A 23,730-nucleotide genomic window follows, 5' to 3' on the forward strand; every position below is an offset into this window, starting at 1 on the left:
GTTATGAGACATTGAGAGTTAGAGACTCTATAGTTCTTCCTATGTATCTTTTGAAGGTACTGAATTGACCAGTGCAGTTCTAGAGATAGAATAAGAACAAACCATTTAACCTCTTATGTCTCGAAGTCACTACGTATGAATTACATCGTGCTTACCTCAATCCTGAAATGAGACATGTCATTTCATAGCTTACGTATTCTCATTTGAGAAAGTCAAAGTTTTAGATTCACTATGTGATATAGATGTCATGAGTAACTTTATGAAGATCTCATAGATATGTAATTCATGTACAAGATTGTTGAAATGCAATGTATATCACCTCATGCTTTGTTCATTGGAATGTTAATAAATGAACTGGCTAGTGTCCAAATTGAGTCATGACTCTTTTGGATGAATCAATGTGACTTGATAGGTCCTCGTCAATACATTGTTTCTAACTTATTCACAAGCGACAAAGGGCTTGAGGAAATAACAGCTAGAAGGGTAAAATGGTAATTTTGTAAATCCCATCTAGTTGATGATATTCATGAAGGGTAAACATAGATAATATTCAATGGATCCACTCATTACAATTAAGTAGAATTCTTGAGTAGAAAATATATTCATTTGAACTGAGAGATTTCAGTGTCAACTCTTTAGTGGAGTCAGTTGACATTAAGCTAGAACTTGGAAAAGGTTTGTGAACTTTTGAGTCCAAGTATGCTAGCTCAAGCTTTGTTCATTTAGATCCATGAGGTCACTACCACAAGTCATTAGAGTAGGATTAGTTAAACTAGAAGCTAGGTCAAAACAAGAACTAGACAAGTTTTACGAAAATTGTCTAAAGGGTAATTTTGTCTTTTTGGACATAGGATGGTATGAATGTCAATAAATAAGTTTTTTGACATTGTCATATGATGACAAATGAAAGATGTCACACGGCCATGTTGAGAATATTGGGCCTTGAGGATTAATTTCATTTCATGGAATTTTATGTGAAAATTCGAAATGGGCTTTTCTTATGTTGTCATGAACAAATAAGACATCTAGAAACATGTTCTAGAAGCTCTAAGAAACCGTCCAAATAAGAGAGAATAAGAGAGTTTATTTTGTGCATTGATGTATGAAAATATTTGCCAAAAGAAAAAGAGGAAACAAATTTCCTCTAAAAGGAAATGGGATTTCACACTACTACAAATTAACATATTAGGTGCGGAAGGGTATTAGGTGCGACATGTCGCACCTAAATGTCGCACCTAAGCACATATTAGGTGCGACATGTCGCACCAGATAGTCTTCCAAGCGACTAAAAATTTCGCTGATGATTAGTGCTATCCGGTGCGACTTTGTCGCACCCGATATGATATTGTCGCACCTGATACTATTGGGTGCGACATTTGTCGCACCTAATACCATTAGATGCGACTAGTGTCGCACCTAATGGGTTTAAAAATTTAAAACGGTCAGAAATTCCCCCCGAATATTTTGGGTTCTGGAATTTCACATTGGGTGCGACAGTGTCGCACCTAATAGTTTTAGGGTATGTTTTATACCCGAGCGTCTCCTTCTTCGCCCAAACTCACTCTCTCACTCTCTAACTCTCTCTTCTCTCTCTAACTCTCTCTCTCTCTCCGACGCTCGTCCCCGGCGCGACCAGCCCCGCGTCCAGCCCCGCCACGCGCGACCAGCCCCGCCTCCAGCCCGCCACGCGTGACCCCATTCCCCGGCGCCGTGACCAGCCCCGCGTCCAGCCCCGCCATGCGCGACCAGCCCGCGTCCAGCCCCGCCGTCCTCCTCCAAGGTACGTTTCTCTCTCTCTCTCTCTCTCTCTCTCTCTCTCTCTCTCTCTCTCTCTCTCTCTCTCCCCCCATCTCTCTTTCAATCTCAATGAGCTCTCTCTCTCCATGGCCGACCAGTTTGTGCCGCCCCGCCGCCGTGACCAGCCCGCCGCTCCGCTGCCCCGCCGCCCGCGACCCCCACTCCGGCGCCATGACCAGCCCCGCCACGCGTCCAGCCCCGCTGCTCCCGCCGTGCCCAGGTAATGTCGACTCTTGTAAAACTGAACCCGAAATTAATGTATATTATTGTTGTCTCATACTCATAATCACCACTTTAGGATTTTCCCCCTTTATCTTTACCCGCCAATTCTATAAAATTTGGCAGGAAAATAACGTGGGCATTAGGTGCGACATGTCGCACCTGGAAGTGTCGCACCTAAAGGGGGACATATTAGGTGCGACATGTCGCACCCAATACCTTCTGCGACGGGTTATCCGGTGCGACGCTGTCGCACCTAATGTCGCATCGCACCTAATAAACTTTTAGGTGCGACATTTGAGGCATTGGGTGCGACATTCGTCGCACCGGATAACGTATTCTGTCCTAGTGTCAGCCAACCAAGGGAGAAGTAAATGAGGAAACAAATCCAAGGCCTCCTAGAAGCATGCCTTGGACGCGTGACATGAGGAAGGGGAAGCAAATATTTGCTCATGAATATGTGATATTCTATAGAAAAGAGGAAACTACCTTTTGAAGGTAAACCTCCTCCTATAAATACCCCACCTCATTTATAATTCACAACACACAATTTTAGAGATTGAGAGCTTCTCTCCCTAGAACTTGGCCGCCCATCTCTCTCTCTCTCTCTCTAACCCTTCTTGTTCTTTTGTTTTGGCACCTAGGTCGTCATTAGACCTAGCATTTGTTTTAGCTCTTTGGCTCTAAGACTTGTTCTTGAGTCATCGTGTTTAAAAGTGTCCACACACTAAATCAAGCCGTTCTCTTAAGACTCTTGTGGTAGAAACTTTCATGGTTGCTCACAGGTTCAAGAAGACTAGTGGGAGAGGCGTGCTGCGCGGGGAGACGAATGTTTCAACCTTCCGAAGGCTTCTCAACGTTCAAGCTCCATTCGAGGTTGGTACCGAGTAAAAACTAAATGTAGTTTTAAAATTCTAAATTATATGTTCATGCGCTTTGTCTAGGTTGTAAGAACGTTTACGAGTTTTAAAGAAATTTTTTATATTCATCCGCTTGCTAGAAGAAATAAATCTTTTCATAACCCTAGATCTATTCCAATAGAAGAAAATAAGCTTAGATGGCCACAGAGGCGGTCCCTCTGGAGTGCACTCCGACACTCAACATTAGTCTGATTGCTATGTGTGTGAGGTGCATGTGCCGTTATTCTTTGAGAATAGTTGAGAGAATCAGGCTCGATCAGAGTGAAATTATGGGCGGAGGGTCATCAGCAGCATTTCACGACTCTGGAATCGAGTGATTGTATTGAGAGATAATTGTGTACTTTTTTCTCTTTAGGGAGAGTGGTATTTATAGTGGTAGGGGGATGAAAAGAGACCCAAAAGTCGGATTTGGCAAAGGCAAAGCGTGCGCGGAAGGTCGGGTGCGCTCACATTACAATACATCTACGCGCGCCTTGCGTCCACACTGGCGCGGCGCGTCATGGTCGTTTTTCATGGTTTTCTTCGTTTGTTGTCGTCTTTCTTCGTGGGTTCGTCTCGAGTTGACTTTTTATCCTTCTTTGGCTCGGATCAGGCCTCTTAGTGGAATTCAGTTGCGCTTTGACGTGAAATTCTTTGTAAGTCACAAAGAATTTAATAATTTTCGAAAACGACCGACAACATAACGATCACTTTTTGTTGCTACAAAATAACGCCTAATAATTCCGTTTAAATCAAGTATCGTGTAATGAATCGTATGTCTTTAATATTTCATTCTTACATAATATAGTACAATTAAAATAAATGATCTTAAAAAGACTTCTTATATTAGGATAGATTTTGAGTTGGATAGAGTGCAACTTAATCTGACTATGGGGGTAATATATTAAATATATGCTTCATTATTAGAGAAATCCACCAAACCGGGCGACTAATAATAGTATGCATTTATGTATGCCCACATGGTACATGCGCACGCCAATATGTTATTCACGTTATCTATATCTATCAGATTCATTTAACCAGATATTTCTTTTTATTTATTGTAAGTGAGATAATTAAAAGAAAATATCACAGCAGAGTAGTTGACAAATTTAGAAAGCCAGGAAGGTTTCAGATAGATTTGTATTATCGAAATACACTAATAACCGCCATCGAATTTATCGGGTAAATTAACTAATTTATGGTAGCTATAATTATTAAATATTTTTATAACGCATATATAGATGATTGATAAGTATCTTCACCTACACTATTTTAAAATCGTGAGTTTAATTATGCTTGATTCTCTTTTCATGGCATTAACAAGATAATAGATATCCTTTATTTGGTCCTATGAAATAATTAAATCACAAAAATGAGCATATATATTTTTCCAGTTCTCTTCAAATATGATATCAGCAATATTTGATAATCTATTATATATGGTAACGTATTTCTCCTTTAATTCATACTTTCCAATACCACGTGAATACCGAGTTTCTATTTCTTTTTATATCTTTAAAAGATTTTATATTGTATTATAGCTAGCATATCTAGCTCTTAAATTTAATTAAATTTTTATATTAAATGATTTTTTTTCTCTTTTTTTTCATAGTCTTATATTCTTAGCAGTAACAATTTGACGACAAGCGTATAAAAATTAAGCGTAAACTACACAAAGAAAATTTAATAAATTAAATAAAAAAATAAATAAATTGTTCATGCTAAATAGTCAATTAAATTTACTGGATTCACAAAATAGTTAAGATTTGTCTAAAATTACTAAAATAGCTAAGATTTAAAAAAATTATTTTTGTTTCCAATGTCAAAAACTTTTGTGGAAATTGCGTGTAGTAGTGCTTTTTGAAAACAAATCAGAAGAATTAAGTGTTTATAGTTTTTTTATTAAAAAAAAAAAATAGTGTGTTTCAAGCTGTAAATACCTATTTTTTTATACACATTTATATTATTTTTTAAATAATAATGGTTTTCGTTTACGATTTACAATTTAATCTATAAGGAAGATAATCTCAATGGTTTACCGTTTAAAAAAAAAAAAAATACTATTTGTGTAATGATTTTAAACATTTCACTATTTTAGAAATATTGTGACTTAAAAACACTATTTCGGGAATTTTCCCAAAAATTTGGACAACGGTTCTTTAGCTATTTTCAAAAAGAAATTTAAACTTTCAAAGAAGAATTTGTTGCAACTACTTAAACCCCTAGCTTCTGTCAAAGTTTCATTTTATTAAAAATAGTTCATCAGGCCGAAGTAAATTAAATTAACTAAAAAAATTAATATAATTTACTTTTTTATGGGCTATTTTTTTTAATAAAATGAAACTTTTGCTATTTTTAAAATGAGGATGGGCTATTGGTCTAATTGTTCCTTTTATTTATCCATTAGTTTCAAATTTCTATTTTATATTTAAAAAAAAAAACATTGTAGTTACAAGGAGTTGGTTAACCGGCGGCGGCGGGAAGTTTTTAATTATTTAGAAATTTCACAATGGACTTATACCCTTGTAGGAGGTTCCACAACGCTTAGATATCCGTTGTAGAAAGTTGGATTCTACAACGGATATTTAAGCGTTGTAGAAGCCCCTTGGATTCTACAACGGATATTTAAGCGTTGTAGAAGCTTCTACAACGCTTGACAAGCGTTGTAGAATCATTCCACATCGGATTTTAAGCGTTGTAGAATCCTTGTTTTGTAGTAGTTGTTGTTTTTGTTATGAAAAAATTGTTGCTTTCTTGTTGCAGATGAGTAGACTTCAAATATTTTGTTGCATGTTTAGATAAGGGATAAGATATTTTGAAGGCACAATTAACTTTTTTGAAATAATGAACTTTGACTAAACCCATGTAACTTGTTTGTGTGTTTTGAAACTGGATTAACGAAATTGAAGGGATCATTAAATTTTTTTGAAAATTTGGTACCTAGTTTTGACGATGGGCTTAGTTTTGAAACTATTTGGTATATATAAAAAAATGCATTTAAAAAATAGTGGATTAAAATTTAGGACACAGATTAATTATTTGGAAAATTCTGAAAAAACGGGTTCACTCAAACATAGGGTATATTAGTATTTTTACACTATAAGTGGCTATTTTGCTAAACACTTAGTTTGAATTGGCTATTTCGTACAAAAAATCCTTATATATATATATATATATATATATATATATATATATATATATATATATATATATATATATATATATATATATATATATATATATGTCATCTTGATTTACTGTGTGTGTGTGTGTGTGTGTGTGTGTGTGTGTTTAAACTACATTTGTAATCAACCATGAAATAGAACTGAGGTGATTTCGAGAAGGAAAAAAAAAAAAACGAAAATAGATTAAGGCTTTTGTGCACCAGGGTAGTTTTCAGGAAATTTAGATTTTTTTTTTTTGTGTCTTTTTTAGCGTGTCTCGAATCAAAATAAATCAATTTAATCATTTTAATTTGTTTTTAAATAAATATAAAATAATAATTAAATAAAATGATGACGTGAATTATTTCAATTGAAAGAGAGATCCGGATTCAGTTGGTAGATGATAAGATTACTTATTAAAAGATTTTAGGCACAATAAAGTAATAACCAATAGATTCAGAAGCTAATTATGATATTTTTTTAAAACATAGCACCTGTTAGGAAAGAGAAAAATCCTAGAATGATACAAAAATTAATTTTGTACACAGAACATGTTATAAATATATATTTAATAACTTCAAGTTGCACCAATGAGTAAGATATCTTGATTGAACATATATGTGTATATAAATATGTTTTCTTTTATTATATTTAATGAAAAAAAAAAATTCGTCATAATTTTTATCCACCACCCTGCCACCAACTACTAACTGTGTAACGATTTTTTTTTTTAAAAAAAACCTACTGTGTAATGAAAAAAATAAAATCATGGGTAAATATTTTTTTGGGTTCCACACAGCTTTTTTTTTTTTTTTTTTTGTGGATTTTGCCATTCTCTGGGATGTTCAAAATATCATGAAAAAATGACATTATTGAATTCTCTTTGATTAACAAAATATATATATAAAAAGGTAGTCTTTCACACGTAGAGGCTAATGATATTATTTAGAATCATAATAAAATTAAATGTATTATAAGAAACGTAAGGATACATTTGTTATATTCACAAACGTATTGTTTCTATAAGAAGCAGCAAATAACGAATGGTTTTCACTAGCGAATACAACAACATTGTTGAAAAAAATGGGTGGGTTTATTGGGAGACACAAGGCCATGATTGCAATGGTTGTATTGCAGGGTATCACTGCGAGTGTAACTCTCTTCAGCAAAGTTGCATTGTCACAAGGATTGAGCCCATTCGTCTTTGTTGCATATCGCCAGATATTTGCAACCATTTTCATGGCTCCACTGGCCTTCATCTCTAGATGGTATTAATTACTGTTAATTATCTTTTTTCGGATCTCTTATATTAACTACATTTCATGTACGTACTTCTTTTTCCTTATAAGTATACTGTTTTTGCATAAAACAAATGTAGGAAAAATCCAGAAAAAAACTCGTTCGGATCATGGAGCTTCTTTTTGATACTCATTACCTCCTTAATTGGGTATGTACGTAAGATAAATTGCATCTCAATATAATTTTATGGTCACTTGTATGTTGAATTGTATATAATTTTCAACATTCGTGATTGCAGAGTAACGGCTAATAATAACACATATTTTGAGGGCTTAAGTTTGTCTTCTTCAACAATCGCGACGGCAATGCTTAATCTCATACCAGCTATCACATTTTTAATGGCCACCATAGTGGGGTGAATAAAGAATTTTTTTTAAATTATGCCTTTTATTGACGCAAGTTTAATATATAGTTTAAATATTAATATAACAGTTTGGAGAAGATTGACCTGAGAAGCTTAAGAGGCTACGCAAAGATCATTGGGACAGTCATATGCATCGGTGGAGGCATTTGCATGGCTTTAGTCAAAGGTCAAGAGCTTTTTGAACCCAACACAAAGTCAACACAAAATTCAAGATCGTTATTGATGCTCATGAACACAACGGAGAACGAGAATTCGACGCTGGGTTGTCTGTTTCTCTTCATAAATTGCTGTTGCAATTCGTTTTGGATCATTATGCAGGTATATTTTAATGTGTGTGTATATATATACACATTAAAATCTTTATACACTGTCGGTGAGAGCACATCTACGTATATTCTATTTATTTATTATATGTGCATTCAATAATTTTTGCATTAATAACAGGTTCCTATTACGAAGGCTTGTCCAGATCATTTATACACGACTTTTTGGATGTTCATGTTATCGAGTATTCAATCAGTAATCTGCACTTTGATCATACATCGAAATACAGAAGCTTGGCTTCTGAGTTCTTCTCTTCAACTTGCAAGTTGTCTATTCGCTGTAAGTCATTGTTTCATTCACTCTAAAGTTAACCACTAAGATTTATGTTTATTATTATAATTATTTATCAGAAGATTTATGTTTATTATATTATATGTTCGCATTAGGTTCAGAATACATGTAAGATTTCATTGGTGTCTGATATTTTGTCGGGTAGTCACTAGTCATACTTTCGTTCATAGCATTTCTTGTGTAATTTTTTAATTCTTTCCATTGCGCCTACTGAAATTTTGGTTTTTAATTTGCTCTTTAAGCCTCGTTATATGCCAAAAATGACAATTAGGCCACTAGCCCAATATCTCATCATTCTTTTAAAAAATAACCCAATTTTTTTTTAATTAAGAAAATAACTTATCAGGGTGAAGTTAATTAAATTAACTATTCAGTTAAATAATTAACTGTTCGGTTACTTTAATTAAATATTTGACATAAATTAGTTTTGATTTAATCAACCATTTTCTTAATAAAATTAAACTTGAACTAGATCCTTAAAAATACGTAGAAAATTAGGTAGTTGCAACATATATTTAAAAAAAATGCAAGCTAAATAAAAGAAGGATAAGTAGTTCATTTGGTAAGCAAGAGATGAGTTTAAATAACCGCAGCAAGACCGAAAAAAAAATAACTAGCTACTAGAATTACTAAATAGCTAAAGTTCGTCTAAAATCAATCAAAATAGTCCAAATTTAATCAAATTTAAACTTACAAAGTGTAAACAATTTAAATACATCATATATATATATATATATATATATATATATATATATATATATGTAGCTATATTATTTGTAATTATTTATAGAAATATAATAACGAATTGAAAAAAATGACTCTATAGATATTTATGTACTTTGAAATATATCATTATGAATTGTCAAACCTTATTTATTTTTCTTGTTATAGCTAAATCTTAAAACCTTTTATCATTATTTACCTTATTTGTTAGTTTTAAAAATAACTGTTTTATCCACAATTTTTATTGATAAAAATATGTCAATAGTCAATGCAGAGAGGCGAATTCAAGAATATCTGACAACAATAATGAACCACGTTCAATCAATATATTAGGAAATAAAAAAAAATGAGAGAAAGAAAGCTTGGACATTAACTAGAAAGTACACAATAGCATTTTCAAAATATAATAAACTCATAATAAGTGATTGGTGGATGAAATTATGATGAGTAGGCAATGGGTGAAGCGGCGTCGTTTTTCATCCAAGTTTGGTGCATATCTCAAACGGGACCGGTCTTTGCCGTAATGTTTACTCCACTTAGCACAGTTTTCGCAACAATAATAGCCGTTTTCGTTTTGCATCATAGCCTTTATCTTGGAAGGTACGTATAGTTTTCTTTCTACAATTTATTAACTCCACCTTCCTATATGTTTGCCAAAAAGTTAATTAACATGATTAAACTCATGTTACTTTATTAAAAGAGAAAGAGAATAACTTTCTTACAAAAATATCATTATATAACTGTTCTTTTTTTTATTTCGTGACCAATCTGCTACAATATTTTAAAATTATTCACAAAATACATACTGATAAACTCTTACGAAATTATGTATTTCATAATTGATATATCACGAAATTATAATGAGTATTACCCGGGACTCATTTATTAATAGAAACATATAAATTTTGAGTTTTAGTTTCTTTTAATAAAGTGACAAGTTTTTTATTATTTGTGCAAAAATCTCTTCAACTTAAATATAGTATAACGATTTGTTAATCTAGGTCGCTATGCTATTTATTTTTATCAAAAAAATTTAGATATCACAAGATCATGGCCTGGAATAAATATTGATTTATGTTTATAATGTAGTCTGAAAAGATTGGTAAAATCTTACTTGGTTTATAATAATAACATAAATAAAAGACATCATGCACTGATATCTCGTGTAATTGTGATATTCTTGATGTTGACTTTTATTTTAAATTTTTAATCAGCTTATTGGGAGCTTTCGGAGTGATTTTTGGGTTATATGTAGTGTTATGGGGCAAAGCTAAAGACCTAAAAAATGTCGGAGAAAAGACATCATGTGTAGATCTGGAAGTAGATGATCAAACTCGGAGACTACGCAATTTGGTTGAAAATTAAAGTTCGTGTGTTTGTTTGAAACGTGTTTTTTCGTTCAAGGAATTTTATTTTACATGTTACAAGCAACATTCACGCGCTCCACTGCTATAACTTAAATATATCTAATAGATTAACTAATTTACAATAATTTTTTTTTTTCACAATTGTTCATTTGATGATTGTTATTAACATATATATATATATATATATATATATATATATATATATATATATATATCTTATTAAAAACTTAAAAACGCCAAAATGCAACACAAAAAGAAGATGATGAAAGTAGTTATTTAATTTTTGTGTAAGAAATGACTAATGTTAAAAACAAGGACATGATGAAGAGCTTTATGTTTGCTAAAACTTTGCAAAAAAAAAAAACCTACATATAGTGGCATGTAGATAAAAAAAATATCTAGAAATATCTATATTTAAATTTTTTTTTAATTATTATCCAATAATTATGATTATACTATTATCTAGAAGTATATGGTTCTAATAAAAGATATTTAGAAGAAATTCATCTAGAAACATCTGGATTTAATTTTTTTTTATCCAATAATGATGATTATACTATTATCTAGAAGTATCTAGTTCAAATAAATAAAATTTACATTCGTTGTTGTCAGATAAATGATGACTATTACCGTACTATTGTATAGAATGATTAGACGTTGTTAGACTTAGATTAGTGATGACTATCAGCATTTTTGTTAATATCTTAAAATTAAAGACCAAATTTATCATTAATAGTAAACTGGTCTGTGAATAGTAAACCCTATTTCTATATATATATATATATATATATATATATATATATATATATATATATATAATGTGTACAAATATGTCAAATCCTCTTATTTCACTCTAAGGTATTCACGGCACCAACTCGGAATTCTATTTGTCTTTTTGACGTGTAGCAACAACAAATTTGGAATGGAGCATGACGCTCAAGGCACTAATGTGCAAATCTCTAGACAATTCCCTTGCAAAAAAATTGGCGTTATTTATATGAAAAAACTAAGACTAAGTCGTATTTTTTTGAAAATAAAATTGTATTAATTGTTAATTCTTTTATGATGGTAAGCATTTATGCATTTATCATATTATTTTCCTAGTAATGCCTCATGTTTACACATAATTTAACACAACAAATAAACATTAATTTGAAAACAAGCTTGGAAGAGAACATCAAAACATACCACCCAAAGAAGTGAACTTCCACGTCCCAATCCCAATCAAAATCCCGATCTCAATGATTCAATTTCGACTATGATTAATATATCACAACGCGCAATTGGTATTACAAACTCTACTCGCTGCCATTCATATATAATTCCCTTACCCTTTTTTTTTACAAAAAAACTAAGCTAATAAACTGTTCTACCTCTTGACTGTAAAAACATGGTTTATATACTTGGATTGACCAGAATTTATGACAGCATTGAAATCTCTCAATATATAGAATATAACATCATAGAGAAGAGCTTATTTGTTTCTGTTGCGGTATTTTTGTAAGAGTGTACATACTCGCTCGAATAGTATAATCATAAGAACGAGTCGATCCCTACGGATTAATTTAAACAATCTAGCAACGAATTGAACTCAAGATTACGAAGGAGATCGTTAACTAAGATTACACAAATAAATAAAGCTCAAAATAAATGAAGATGAACGGATATGTAGAAGGCAAGAGCAACGGATTCGCAACACTCTCCTATGATCGAGATTCCTAGAACTACGCACGATCTTTCGGTTCACTCTCTTTACTAATCAGCCTCGCGTAATAATATTGATAAATTTCTCTCAAGCCTCTAACAACATATGTCAATATCTAGAAAATCATCTCTAGGTCTCAATTCATAAAAACATGACAAGCATTTCAATCAAGAATGCACACACGACTCTATAGCAGCGTATAGTTATCTCTAGTCATAAGAATATACTATGGTTATCTAATTCTTATGCATGATCAATCTAATCTTTCTCAATCATCAAGTCAATCTTCGAAAACATGTGCGAGGTCGCCAATTTCACTAAAGCATCAAGCATGGAATTAAATACAGTAAAAGAGAGGATGAACACGAAAAATATTTCAATGAATAAATAATGAATCTACTACCATAATCAAGCAAGCTAAGCCATCACTCTTAAGGGACTAGTTCATAGAGATGAGAGAAACAGATGAAGAAAATAAATTAAAAGAAATCATGACAATCAAGTTAAAACAAAACATAAAAACGGTAGTTCCGAAGATAAAGATAAGAAGATGAAACGCTGAATTGTGGTGGTGATAACGCCAATGAACGGTGGTGGAACGGGGCTTCTTCTTTGTTTCTCTTTCTCTTCCAATGAGCCAAACAAGAAATTTAAAGCCTAAAATAAACAAAAACTTGTCTTCTTTTTTAGTCTAATTTTAGGTTGGTTTTGGAGCTATCGTGAGATTGGATTCAATCAAACGGCTCAGATCACATCAAAATCGCGAATTCAAACTGTTGTTTGACGAGGCTGCGTGGTGCGCTGTGTCTTCTGCACGGTGCGCCCGGGTGGTAGCGCGGTACATCGACAACACGCTAGTCTGTGCGCGTTCCGCACATAGCTTTTTGGAGAGCTGTTGATGCTTGGTGCGACGTTGTGGATATTGTTACACCGCATACCTTCTATTCTTCATTTTGATGATGCCAAAACTCTGTTTTACCTTGTTTCGATGCCCCGATCACTACGTAACGCTCCAATACCATCTTTAACACCCATTTGGTCTCTTAAACCAGCACATCACCCGAAAACACATTAAACACACTAAAAATCACTCGAGATCGCGTGAAATCTAAACCAAGAAATATGAGTTTAACCCGTATAAAACGCACATATCAACTTCCTACTTGATAGTAGTTAATTGAGTTGATGATTTATTGCAATATTGTACCATAAACACACAGGTACCAAGTGTGGTATTTCTAAACATCTTAAATATAGCGACCTTGTCACATCCCCGGAAGTGGGGTGTGATTATTGAATAAAATTAAACACTAATAAACTTTACATAACTATACCACAGTGCATACTCAGTTATTTACTATACAAGTCCAAAGATAAAAGAAAGAAAACGAAAATAAAACAAACATTCAACACTTGATAGTCTATCCAGCGAAAACCTCCAAACTCTTGACCACACTTAACCCCGAGGTCGTCCTAAACATTCTTCTTCTCACATCCTGATTATAAGAAAATTTGAAGAAAATAAGGATGAGCCTGAGGCCCAGTAGGTGTTATAGTAATGGTTTGAGTAAAAAGATTTTCGAAAATAATACTTAACTTTATCGTACTAATATTCTTGTCACGTGTAAATCACCATACACGTATAAGTATACCTTGCAGAAATGTAAATGACAGAAATTTAAAGTGTGTCTCTAGATACATCTAAACGTGTACTATTTCCTGATCAGATCAAGGTGCACTGTCCGCACCGTATAAGTGTGTGTATGTGTGTGTGTGTGTGTGTGTGTGTGAATCCGGCTTATCCGGGATATACGAAACGTTTTCGTAAATACGGAATATATGTATAGTATCGAAAATATTCTCAACTTCATAATCGGATATTCCGAGTTGAAGTTCCACCACATTTTCTAAAAACGATTTGGATTTCGTGGCACGTTCGCAACCATTTTCATTTCGAAAATAATATATACTTGAGGTCAAACCATAAAATCAAGAGAGAAGGGTTATAATAACCTACCTCGAGATTAAACGTCTATGTCGCTCGTCCACGAGATGTTCGCACCCTCCGTGAACCTGCATGTTCACTAATTTCGAGAATCCAAACGTTCACTCACCCCGTGAACCCTCAAAACTCTCATTCTCGAGTCATATCACGATAAATCAAACCGACTCTGAATCAGAATTCTACAAGTAATTCACAATACTCATACTATAACGCATGATTTAAAATCGAAGGACCCAAAGACATATCTAACTATAAAATCCAAGTCCTTGGATCAAAAGACCAAACGATAAGAGAACAATTAAATTCAAACGGAATATTCACGATCGACTAAAAAACCCGAGAAGTAGATCTAATAAGCAAGTATCGTTCTTTTCTTTTCCGAAATCCAAATGAAATATCCAATCTTATTGCTACGCTCGAGCAAACGAGAAATCAAACGTCAAATCAAAGTCGAGTTTTCAATTCTCAAAACCCTTAAACGAGCTTCGTGAAAATAATAAGCTCATTCATTATTTTTTTTTTCCTTTTTATGACTTACATTCGAACCCGACTTAAGATTAAAACATAATAACGTACTAACTTGGAACGACTCGTACAAAATAACTTAAACTGCGTAACAACAGAATAATAACAAAATAATTTTGCTAAACTCTAGATAGACGCTTCGCGAGTCTCCGAGCCAAAACCGAAACGCCGTTATCCACCCGACGTTCTCTCGGTATTGTCCGGCCTCGCCTCGTCGACACTCACGCGGCAACTCTGTCATTCCTTGGGTCGCGTCCTCGTCGTCCCGAACAACCGATGTGGGCTCTACGTAGCCCGCCTAAATCGAGCCTAGACCCACGACAATAAACTCGCAACAAAAAGGCAAACCTTGTCACAATTCGAATCACCACATAAAAACCCGAGCTAACAAACCATATCCACTATTCCGAAAATAAAATAAAAATCCCCAAATCGAATTTCAAACCCTAGATTTCAAAATTCATTCCGAGTGATAGAAATTCTCACCTTATTTCGTGAGATTTTTGGTCTTCGGTGCTCACTCACTCCTTCTCTGGCGATCTCCTTGGTCCGGCGCCTCTGTCCAGCTCGGGGCGGTGGTTCGTTTCTCGGCCAAGGCGCGCGGTGGAGCTCGGTTGGTGGCGCGCGAGGAGACAGAAGAAGAAGAGAATGAGAATAAGGTGAGGAAGATGATGAGGGGATAATGGTGGCCGACGCTCTTGTTGTTGCTGCTATTTGTTTTTTTTTTCTTTTCATTGGGTGCAGGTCGGACGAGAGAAAGAAGAAAAGAGGGAGAAGAAGAAAAAATCCAGACGAAAGAAAAAGAAAAAATTAGGAGAGAGAAATTCATTTTTTATTTTATATGAATCAAAATCCTTTAATTTCTCATTAAGTCCTTTGATTTCATAACCGACTCACATTGACCCCGAGCTCAAAGATTCATTTCAAACAAACCCAGAAAAAACATTACAACCACATCCTTGTCACAAAATTTATTGACTAAAATCGTAACCGATCGAACTTTTAATTAAATGATCCGTACCGAGAATTTTCTCGTTCGTTCTCGATTAATTCAAATATATTTAAGGTTTCTCAGAAATAATTCTCTTCTATGAGAATTTCTTTTCTTAAATTAAATTACGGAATATCTCCTCAGAAAATAATTTATTATTCGAGACGAACTCGATAAATCCTTTATTTATTCCGAGATTTTCCATTACCTTAAGATATCTTAAATTAACTCGATAACCTTATTATTCCAACCCAAAATGATGGAAATAATTCTTAAATAATTAATTACATAATTTTCTCGTCCTTTTGATGAACTTGATTTACAACATTAATCTTGAAATTTTGAGTCGATACAGACATAATCCGTGACTCAGCTGAGGTGATCCAACAATCTGCAACGACACAATATCCATAATTCCATCCAACAATCAAAGAAAAATCCAATTAGTACCAAACGCAAACCCTCATAGAGCACACCTAGTTCCAGTTACTTTTCATCAAATATCGTCTCCGGCTTATGTTGTCAATGGTGCCCACAAGAAGAGTTGTAGTCTTTATTTTGTACATTTGATGTAATAAAGTCTCACAAATACTCTTGCTTGTAATTGCTTATTCATTTAATAAAAAGTTGAAACGTTCATTCATTCTTCTTTGTCTGTTTGAAGCTTTATGATAAAACATTAGTCTTTAGTCCATAAACAAACTTAACAACTTATGAAGAGACAAATGTAGATTGGCATGAACAAACTCTTCGTAGTTTGCTTAAAACGATATATTCGCAATCTAAGAGTTAAAGGACTATTGACCTCAGTACGATTGTTAGGAGAATCTATGATGTCTGGTTAGGGGGAATTGAGAGTTGTAGACTCTATAGTTCTTCTAGGTATCTTCCAAATGTACTGAATTGATCAGTGCACTTCTAGAGACAAGATAAGAACAAACCATTTAACCTCTTATGTCTCGAAGTCACTACGTATGAATTGCATCGTACCTTAATCCTGAAATGAGACATGCCATTTCACAGCTTACGTATTCTCATTTGAGAAAGTCAGAGTTCGGACTCACTATGTGATTTTGAGCAGGACCTATTGGTGAAGTACTAAGTTGTGAAGATGTCATGAGTAACTTTGTGAAGTTCTCATAGATATGGAATTTATGTACAACATTGCTTTGTTCCTTGGAATGTGAATAAATGAACTGGCCAGTGTCCAAATTGAGTCTTGACTATTTTGGATGAAACAATGTGACTTGTTAGCTCCTCGTCAATACATTGTTTCTAACTTATTCGCAAGCGACAAAGGAGTTGAGGAAATAACAGCTAGAAGGGTAAAATAGCGATTTTGTAAATCCCGACTAGCAGATGATATTCATGAAGGGTAAACATAGATAATATTCAGTGGATCCACTCATTACAATCAGGTTGAATTCTTGAGTAGAAAATAAATTCATTTGAACCGAGAGATTTTCAGTGTCAACTCTTTACTGGAGTCAGTTGACATTAAGCTGAACTTGGAAAAGGTTTGTGAACTTTTTAGTCCAAGTATTTAGCTCAAGCTTTGTTCATTTGGATCCATGAGGTCACTGTCACAAATCATATCGATTAGGAATAGTTAAACTAGAAGTTAAGTCAAAACAAGAACGAGACAAGTTTTACGAAAATTGTCAAAAGGGTATTTTTGTCTTTTTTGACATAGGATGAAATGAATGTCAATAAATTTTTTGACATGGTCATTTGATGACTTACATCCACTCGGCCAAATTAATTAGTTTGGGCACTGTGGATTAATTTCATTTCATAAGAGTTTTATTGAAAATTCTTAATGGGTCTTTCTTATGTTGTCATGAACAAATGAAGAAGCTTCTAGAAGCTCCTTCTAGAGAGCCTTGGCCGCCCATCACCCAAAGAAAAAGAGAGACCGATTTTGTGCATAAATGTATCAATATATTTGCCAAAAGAAAATGAGGAAACAAATTTCCTCAAACAAGGAAAGGGAATTCGGCCAACAAGCAAGGAGAGAACAAAAGAGGAAACAAATCCAAGGCCTTCTAGAAGGCATCTTGGCCGTTTGACTCTAAGGGAAGGAGAGCAAATTTTTTGCATGAATATGTGATATTCTATAGAAGAGGAAATTTCCTTATTGAAGGTAGTCCCTCCCCTATAAATAGAGGCCTCATTCTCATTGTTTATTCATCCAAAGTTTTAGAGATTGAGAGCTTCTCTCTCTAGACTTGGCCGACTTCTCATCTCTCTCTATCTCTAGTTTTCTTTCGTTTTTGTTTTGGCACCTAGGTCCTCATTTGACCTAGTAATTTTAGCTCTTCGACTTTGAGACTTGTTCTCGAGTCGTCTTGTTTAAAAGTGCCCACTCACTAATTCCTTTTCTCTCGAGTGATTCTTGTGATAGAAACTGTCGTGGTTGCTCGAGTTGCCGAGGAAAGAAGAGAGACGTGCTGCGATGGGAGACGAATTTTTTCAACCTTCCGAAGGCTCATCATCGTTCAAGCTTCTAAAAGGTTAGTAAATTTTTAATGCTCATAATAGTTTTTATTTACACGTACTTGCACTTTGTCTAGGTTAGTAAAATCGTTTACTCGGTTAAAAGAAAATTTTTAAATTCCGCCGCTTGTTCGAAGCGTTAAACTTTTTCTTAACCCTAGATCAATTCCAACAGCTTAGTCTGACGAAGACTAAACTAAAAATCCCAAACTAATCTAGCCTCAATGTAGAATAGTTTCGTTGAAGGAAAAAAGAAGGTAACAATATTTTTGAAGTCGTCCCTATATCCTAAATCCGATCAAACAGCGAGCGAGCCAATCTCATCCTTCCTCCATAGCCCTTCCTCGTACTTGTACCACCTCAAGAGCCCATCGTCCTCCCTTGTATTTTTTTCGTGCATATCATGACAATGATCCAAGCATCGAGGCCCATGAAGAACAACTTTCGGGAAATCTCGTAGTGCGATATGTTGAGGCTCTCGAGGTTTTTCAGGCCACAGAGGATCATTATTAGGGCGTTCTTGAGGTTCAGAAGGTTCGTGACCAATCCCTCTACCCATGATCTCGAGCTCATCAGCTGAGTCGGGCCATGAATGCTTGTGATCATCATGGATTCAAGGTCTTTCCAGCCCTCAATTGTTTTTTCTTATTCATGTGCCTTGATTCGGTTCCAAGCTAGAAGAATTAGGCGTTTGAGCCGAGGAAACCTAAAAAAGGACCATGACAGCTAAGGTCGAAAACCTAGAAAAGTCGAGAGATATAAAAATATATATTCATGGTTTCTTAGGAAACTGCATGGGGAATCAAAATACAAGGAAATTTGCATTAGTGTGATATCTCATTTTTCCTATTTCACACATGCTTCATGTGCGCTTTAAACTCTCTCTTAATTGCAATTTTCCTTGTTTTTCCCCCTTAAAATTGTCTACACACAAATTAAGTCTCTAAAAATACTCTCATCAACACAAAATAATATATAACCAGAAGCTCGAAAAACCCAGCTAAGACAAATCTGGATTACAACATTGAAAAGAGGAATTTAGCCGAATATGACCAATAACATATGAATTATGTTTCTATCTCTACCGAGATTTAAATATCGGGATCTTCTCGATAGAAAAAACGGTTCGAGTATATCAACGAAATTGTATCGACAAAAGCGAGATTTATAAGACTTAAGAAATCAATTGATCGAGGACAAAAATGGATAAAAAAAAAACTAACTCATAATGAGCTCATTTTGGTCCTAAACTAGAAAAACCTAGGCCCACAAAAATTGGAGCCCAGCTGTTCCGATTTTTTACTTTCACGGTTTTTTTTATCAAAGTTTACTTTCACTTTCAATTCGGGACTTTCTCGTTTGCCTTCTTGTTCTATTTGTCTTCTTTTATTCTTATTTTTGTTGAAAAGATAAAGAAAGAGAGACAATCAGAGAAGAGAGAGAGAGTGTTCCGAGACTTTAAATATTTCCTTATATTTGATATGAACTTGTATCACCTATTTATACATATGGTGGATACAAGAGAGAGTGTAATAAATACATGTAATAATACTATCTAGGAAATATAAAGTAATAAATGTTACACAAAAAATAAGACATGGAAAATAGATGACAAATAAATGTAACACATTTTCCCATGTGATATGAGTTCCAAGGAGTGAGGATTTCCGAGGCACGCTTGTCAGGAGGAAGGGCGAACTGACGAACTGACGAGCTGACGAGCTAACACGGGAGGGCGAACTGACGAGCTGACGAAGTGACCCCGGGAGAGCGAGCTGACGAGCTGACGAAGTGACCCGGGAGGGCGAACTAACGAGCTCGATTTCAACACTCCCCCTCAAGCTTGACTGTATATGTTGAGGAGGTCAAGCTTGCTGCATAGCTCGGAGAAGGTTGCTCGAGGAAGGGCTTTGGTGAGAATGTCGGCGAGCTGACGACCTGATGGAACGTATTCCATATTGATTATTTTTTCTTCAATCTTTTCACTGATGAAGTATCGATCGATCTCGATATGTTTTGTTCTGTCATGATGGACTGGATTTTTGGCTATGCTGAGAGCAGCTTGATTATCGCAAAAGAGCTTGATTGGACCGTCGATGATGATCTTGAGGTCGTCGAGAACTCTCTTCAGCCAGATGCCTTTACATACTCCGCTTGCTAAAGACCTGAGCTCGGCTTCAGCACTACTTCTTGAGACAACAGACTGCTTCTTGCTTCGCCAGGTAACGAGATTTCCCCAGACGTATGTGCACATGCCTGATGTTGATCGTCTGTCTGGAACATATCCGGCCCAGTCCGCATCTGTGAACACTTCGACACCACGACTTCGTCTTTTCTTGAAGGAGAGACCAGTCCATGGGGCAGCTTTGAGGTATTGGAGAATCCTCATAACTGCGTCCATGTGAGTTTTCGAGGGATTACTCATGAATCGACTTACCATACTCACTGCGAATCCAATATCTGGTCTCGTGTGAGTTAGGTAGATGAGTTTTCCTACGAGCTGCTGAAATCTTTCTTTGTCGGTGGCGGCCTCGGTGGTGCGAGCTAGAAGTTTCACATTGGCATCCATCGGAGTGTCAACTTGTTTACAGCCAAGCATGCCAGTTTCTTTGAGGAGATCCAAAGTGTACTTGCGTTGGGAAACAGAGATGCCCTTTTCCGATCGAGCTACCTCCATGCCGAGGAAGTATCGTAGGCTGCCGAGGTCCTTGACTTCGAACTCAGATGACAAAGTTTGCTTCAGTCTCCTGATCTCTTCTAGGTCGTCTCCGGTGATGACTATGTCGTCCACATACACACTCAGGATGGTGTGCTTGCCTTGTGTTGAGATCTTTGAGAAGAGTGTTGGATCGGCTTGACTTTGTTCGTAGTCGCAACGCTTGAGTACATTGGAGAATTTCCCAAACCATGCTCGTGGGGATTGTTTTAGACCGTACAGAGACTTCTTGAGTTTGCAGACTTTGTTGGCCCCTTGATCATTGTCGAATCCTGGTGGGAGTTGCATGTAGACTTCCTCTTCCAGTTCGCCATTTAGAAAAGCATTCTTGACGTCGAGCTGACTGAGAGGCCAATCTAAGTTGGCTGCTAATGAAAGAAGGATTCTGATGGTATTGAACTTTGCGACTGGAGCGAACGTCTCTTGGTAGTCGATGCCATAAGCCTGAGTGTACCCTTTAGCGACAAGACGGGCTTTGTATCTCTCCACTGTGCCATCTGGATTATGTTTGATGGTGAAGAGCCATCTACATCCAACAGTTCGCTTGCCTGGTGGTAGTTCGACGATATCCCACGTATCATTTTGTTCGAGGGCTTGGATCTCGGCATGACTTGCGTCTCGCCACTCGGGACTTTGAAGGGCTTCCTCGATAGAGTTCGGCACTTTTCCTTCATCTAACCTCGTCACATAGGCTTGGTAGCCCGTAGATAAGTTCCCATAGTACACGTAATCCTCCATCCTGTATTGACCACACGACCGAGCAGGTTTTCTCAATGCAATTGGTAAGTCCGGAGATGAGGTGTTACCTTGTTTAGTAGTGTCGTGGTTCAGGTTCGAAGAGACATCTAGTTCGCGAGCTTGTACCGGACTCTGGGTGATGATCAGTTCGCATGGAGAGGGTTCAGAGGCTTGCGAGCTGGGAGTCGGTGACGAACTGGACGGACTGAAAGGACTGGGCGAACTGGATGGACTGGAAGGACTGGACGAACTGGGAATATCTTGAACAGGTGAGGTTGGACTTTGAGGCGAGGTAAATTCTGGGTTTATGATGAGCCAATTTGGTAAGTCATTTTCATCATTCTCCCCCTGACGAGCTGAATTGGCGAAGTAAGGACTGAACTCATGAAAAGATACATCCATTGAGACTATGAATTTTCGTGATCGAGGTTCATAGCATTTGTAGCCTTTCTGGGTTGCTGAATAGCCAAGGAAGATGCACTTGAGCGATTTTGGTTCAAGTTTACCTTGGCCATAAGAATGGGTGAAGACTGAACAGCCGAAAACTTTTGCAGGTAGGGTTGAGATGAGTCGAGAGTGAGGGTATGTCTCTAGAAGGATTTGAGATGGGATTTTATAGCCAAGGACACGAGGAGGCATTCTGTTTATGAGGTAGGTGGCTGTGAGGACTGCTTCTCCCCAAAAATGAGATGGGACGTTTGAGGAGAACATGATGGCTCGGGCGACCTCGAGTATATGTCGATTTTTCCTTTCGGCTACCCCATTTTGTTGCGGGGTGTAAACGCATGAGCTGGAGTGAATTATGCCATGTGTTTTGAAGAAATCGCCGAGCTCGGAATTAAAGTAATCTCGAGCGTTGTCTGTGTGGACAATTTGGATGGAGGTGTCGAACTGTGTTTGGACCATTTTGTGAAAGATTTTGAAGAGGTTGGATGTTTCAGATTTTTGTTTCATCATGTATATCCAACTGAGTCTAGTGTGATCGTCAACAAAGAGAAGAAACCATCGCACTCCAGTGATATTGGGAACTTTTGAGGGTCCCCATATATCAATGTGAATTGTGGCAAATGGGCGAGATGGTTTGTACAAGGTGGGGTGATATGAACTTCGAGTATGTTTAGCGAACTCACACATGTCACACTGAATGGAATTGATATTTTTATTGATAAACAAAGAAGGAAATAGTGTTTTGAGATACATGAAATTTGGATGTCCTAGTCTAAGGTGATTGAGCATGATCTCTTTATACTGGGGTGATTGTTGGGCGAGCTGACACATGGCGGGCTGATCTGGCTTGATGACATAGAGTCCGGTACTTAGCTCGGCATTACCAATCTGTCTCCCCGTGACCTGTTCCTGAAACACACATGAATTTTCATCAAAAATAGTTCGGCACTTAGAGTCTTTGTTGATCTTATGCACAGATAAGAGATTGCATTGCAGTTGGGGAACAAAGAACACTGATTCTAGCCTCATGGACTTCGTCAAGACCACGGTGCCAATACCAGTGACTTGAGTCTTGGCTCCGTTGGCGATGGTGACTGATATGCTTCTATTACAAGCGGAGTAAGTTGTGAATAGACTTCGATTACCAGTCATGTGATCAGAGGCACCGGAGTCGACAATCCATGCTGTGGGATTCTCTGAGCTTACATGGAGGGCTCTAGGAGAGTTACCTAGAGAACCAATGCCCGAGTGTTCTCCACTGAGTTGGACTTGCTGGATAAGCTTTTGGAGAATAGCGAGCTGGTCGTTGCTGAAGGGAGAGGAGTCCGAGGTCGAGGTCGAGGCAGCGGACGAGGTGGATACTAAGTTTCCAGCTGAGTTTGGATCCTTAGTGTCTCGGGTTGACTTCGAGCTCGGTGGTTTCCCATGCAGCTTCTAGCAGGTTTCTCGGAGGTGTCCAGGTCGTCTGCAACGATCGCAATAGGGGCGAGGTTTGCGAGGTCTCTCTGTTACGACGCGAGCTGCAAGAGCTTCGTCTCCATGCGTGGTGAGGGTAGACGAGTCTGAGGATAAGCTCGGAATTGAGCTCGATTGGATGACTCCAAGCATGAGTTTCCTCCTACTTTCCTCGTGTCTGACCGCGGAGAAGGCTTCACGG

General features: G+C 36.3%; 1 protein-coding gene across 1 annotated transcript; it reads left to right on the forward strand.

The window, feature by feature from the left end:
• The first annotated feature begins 7,151 nt into the window (after positions 1–7,151).
• LOC149395065 (WAT1-related protein At4g28040-like) lies at positions 7,152–10,585 on the forward strand. The gene is made up of 7 exons (XM_089615771.1): positions 7,152–7,350; positions 7,461–7,529; positions 7,620–7,736; positions 7,814–8,063; positions 8,190–8,348; positions 9,535–9,683; positions 10,298–10,585. The coding sequence occupies exons 1-7, from the start codon at positions 7,166–7,168 to the stop codon at positions 10,446–10,448; spliced, it is 1,080 nt and encodes a 359-aa protein (XP_089471897.1). The 5' UTR covers positions 7,152–7,165; the 3' UTR covers positions 10,449–10,585.
• Positions 10,586–23,730: the final 13,145 nt, after the last annotated feature.

The sequence above is a fragment of the Urtica dioica genome, chromosome 5 (assembly GCF_054948205.1).
Source record: "Urtica dioica subsp. dioica isolate 48M chromosome 5, U.dioica_male_clone48M_v1_H2, whole genome shotgun sequence".
NCBI classification, from domain to species: Eukaryota; Viridiplantae; Streptophyta; class Magnoliopsida; order Rosales; family Urticaceae; genus Urtica; species Urtica dioica.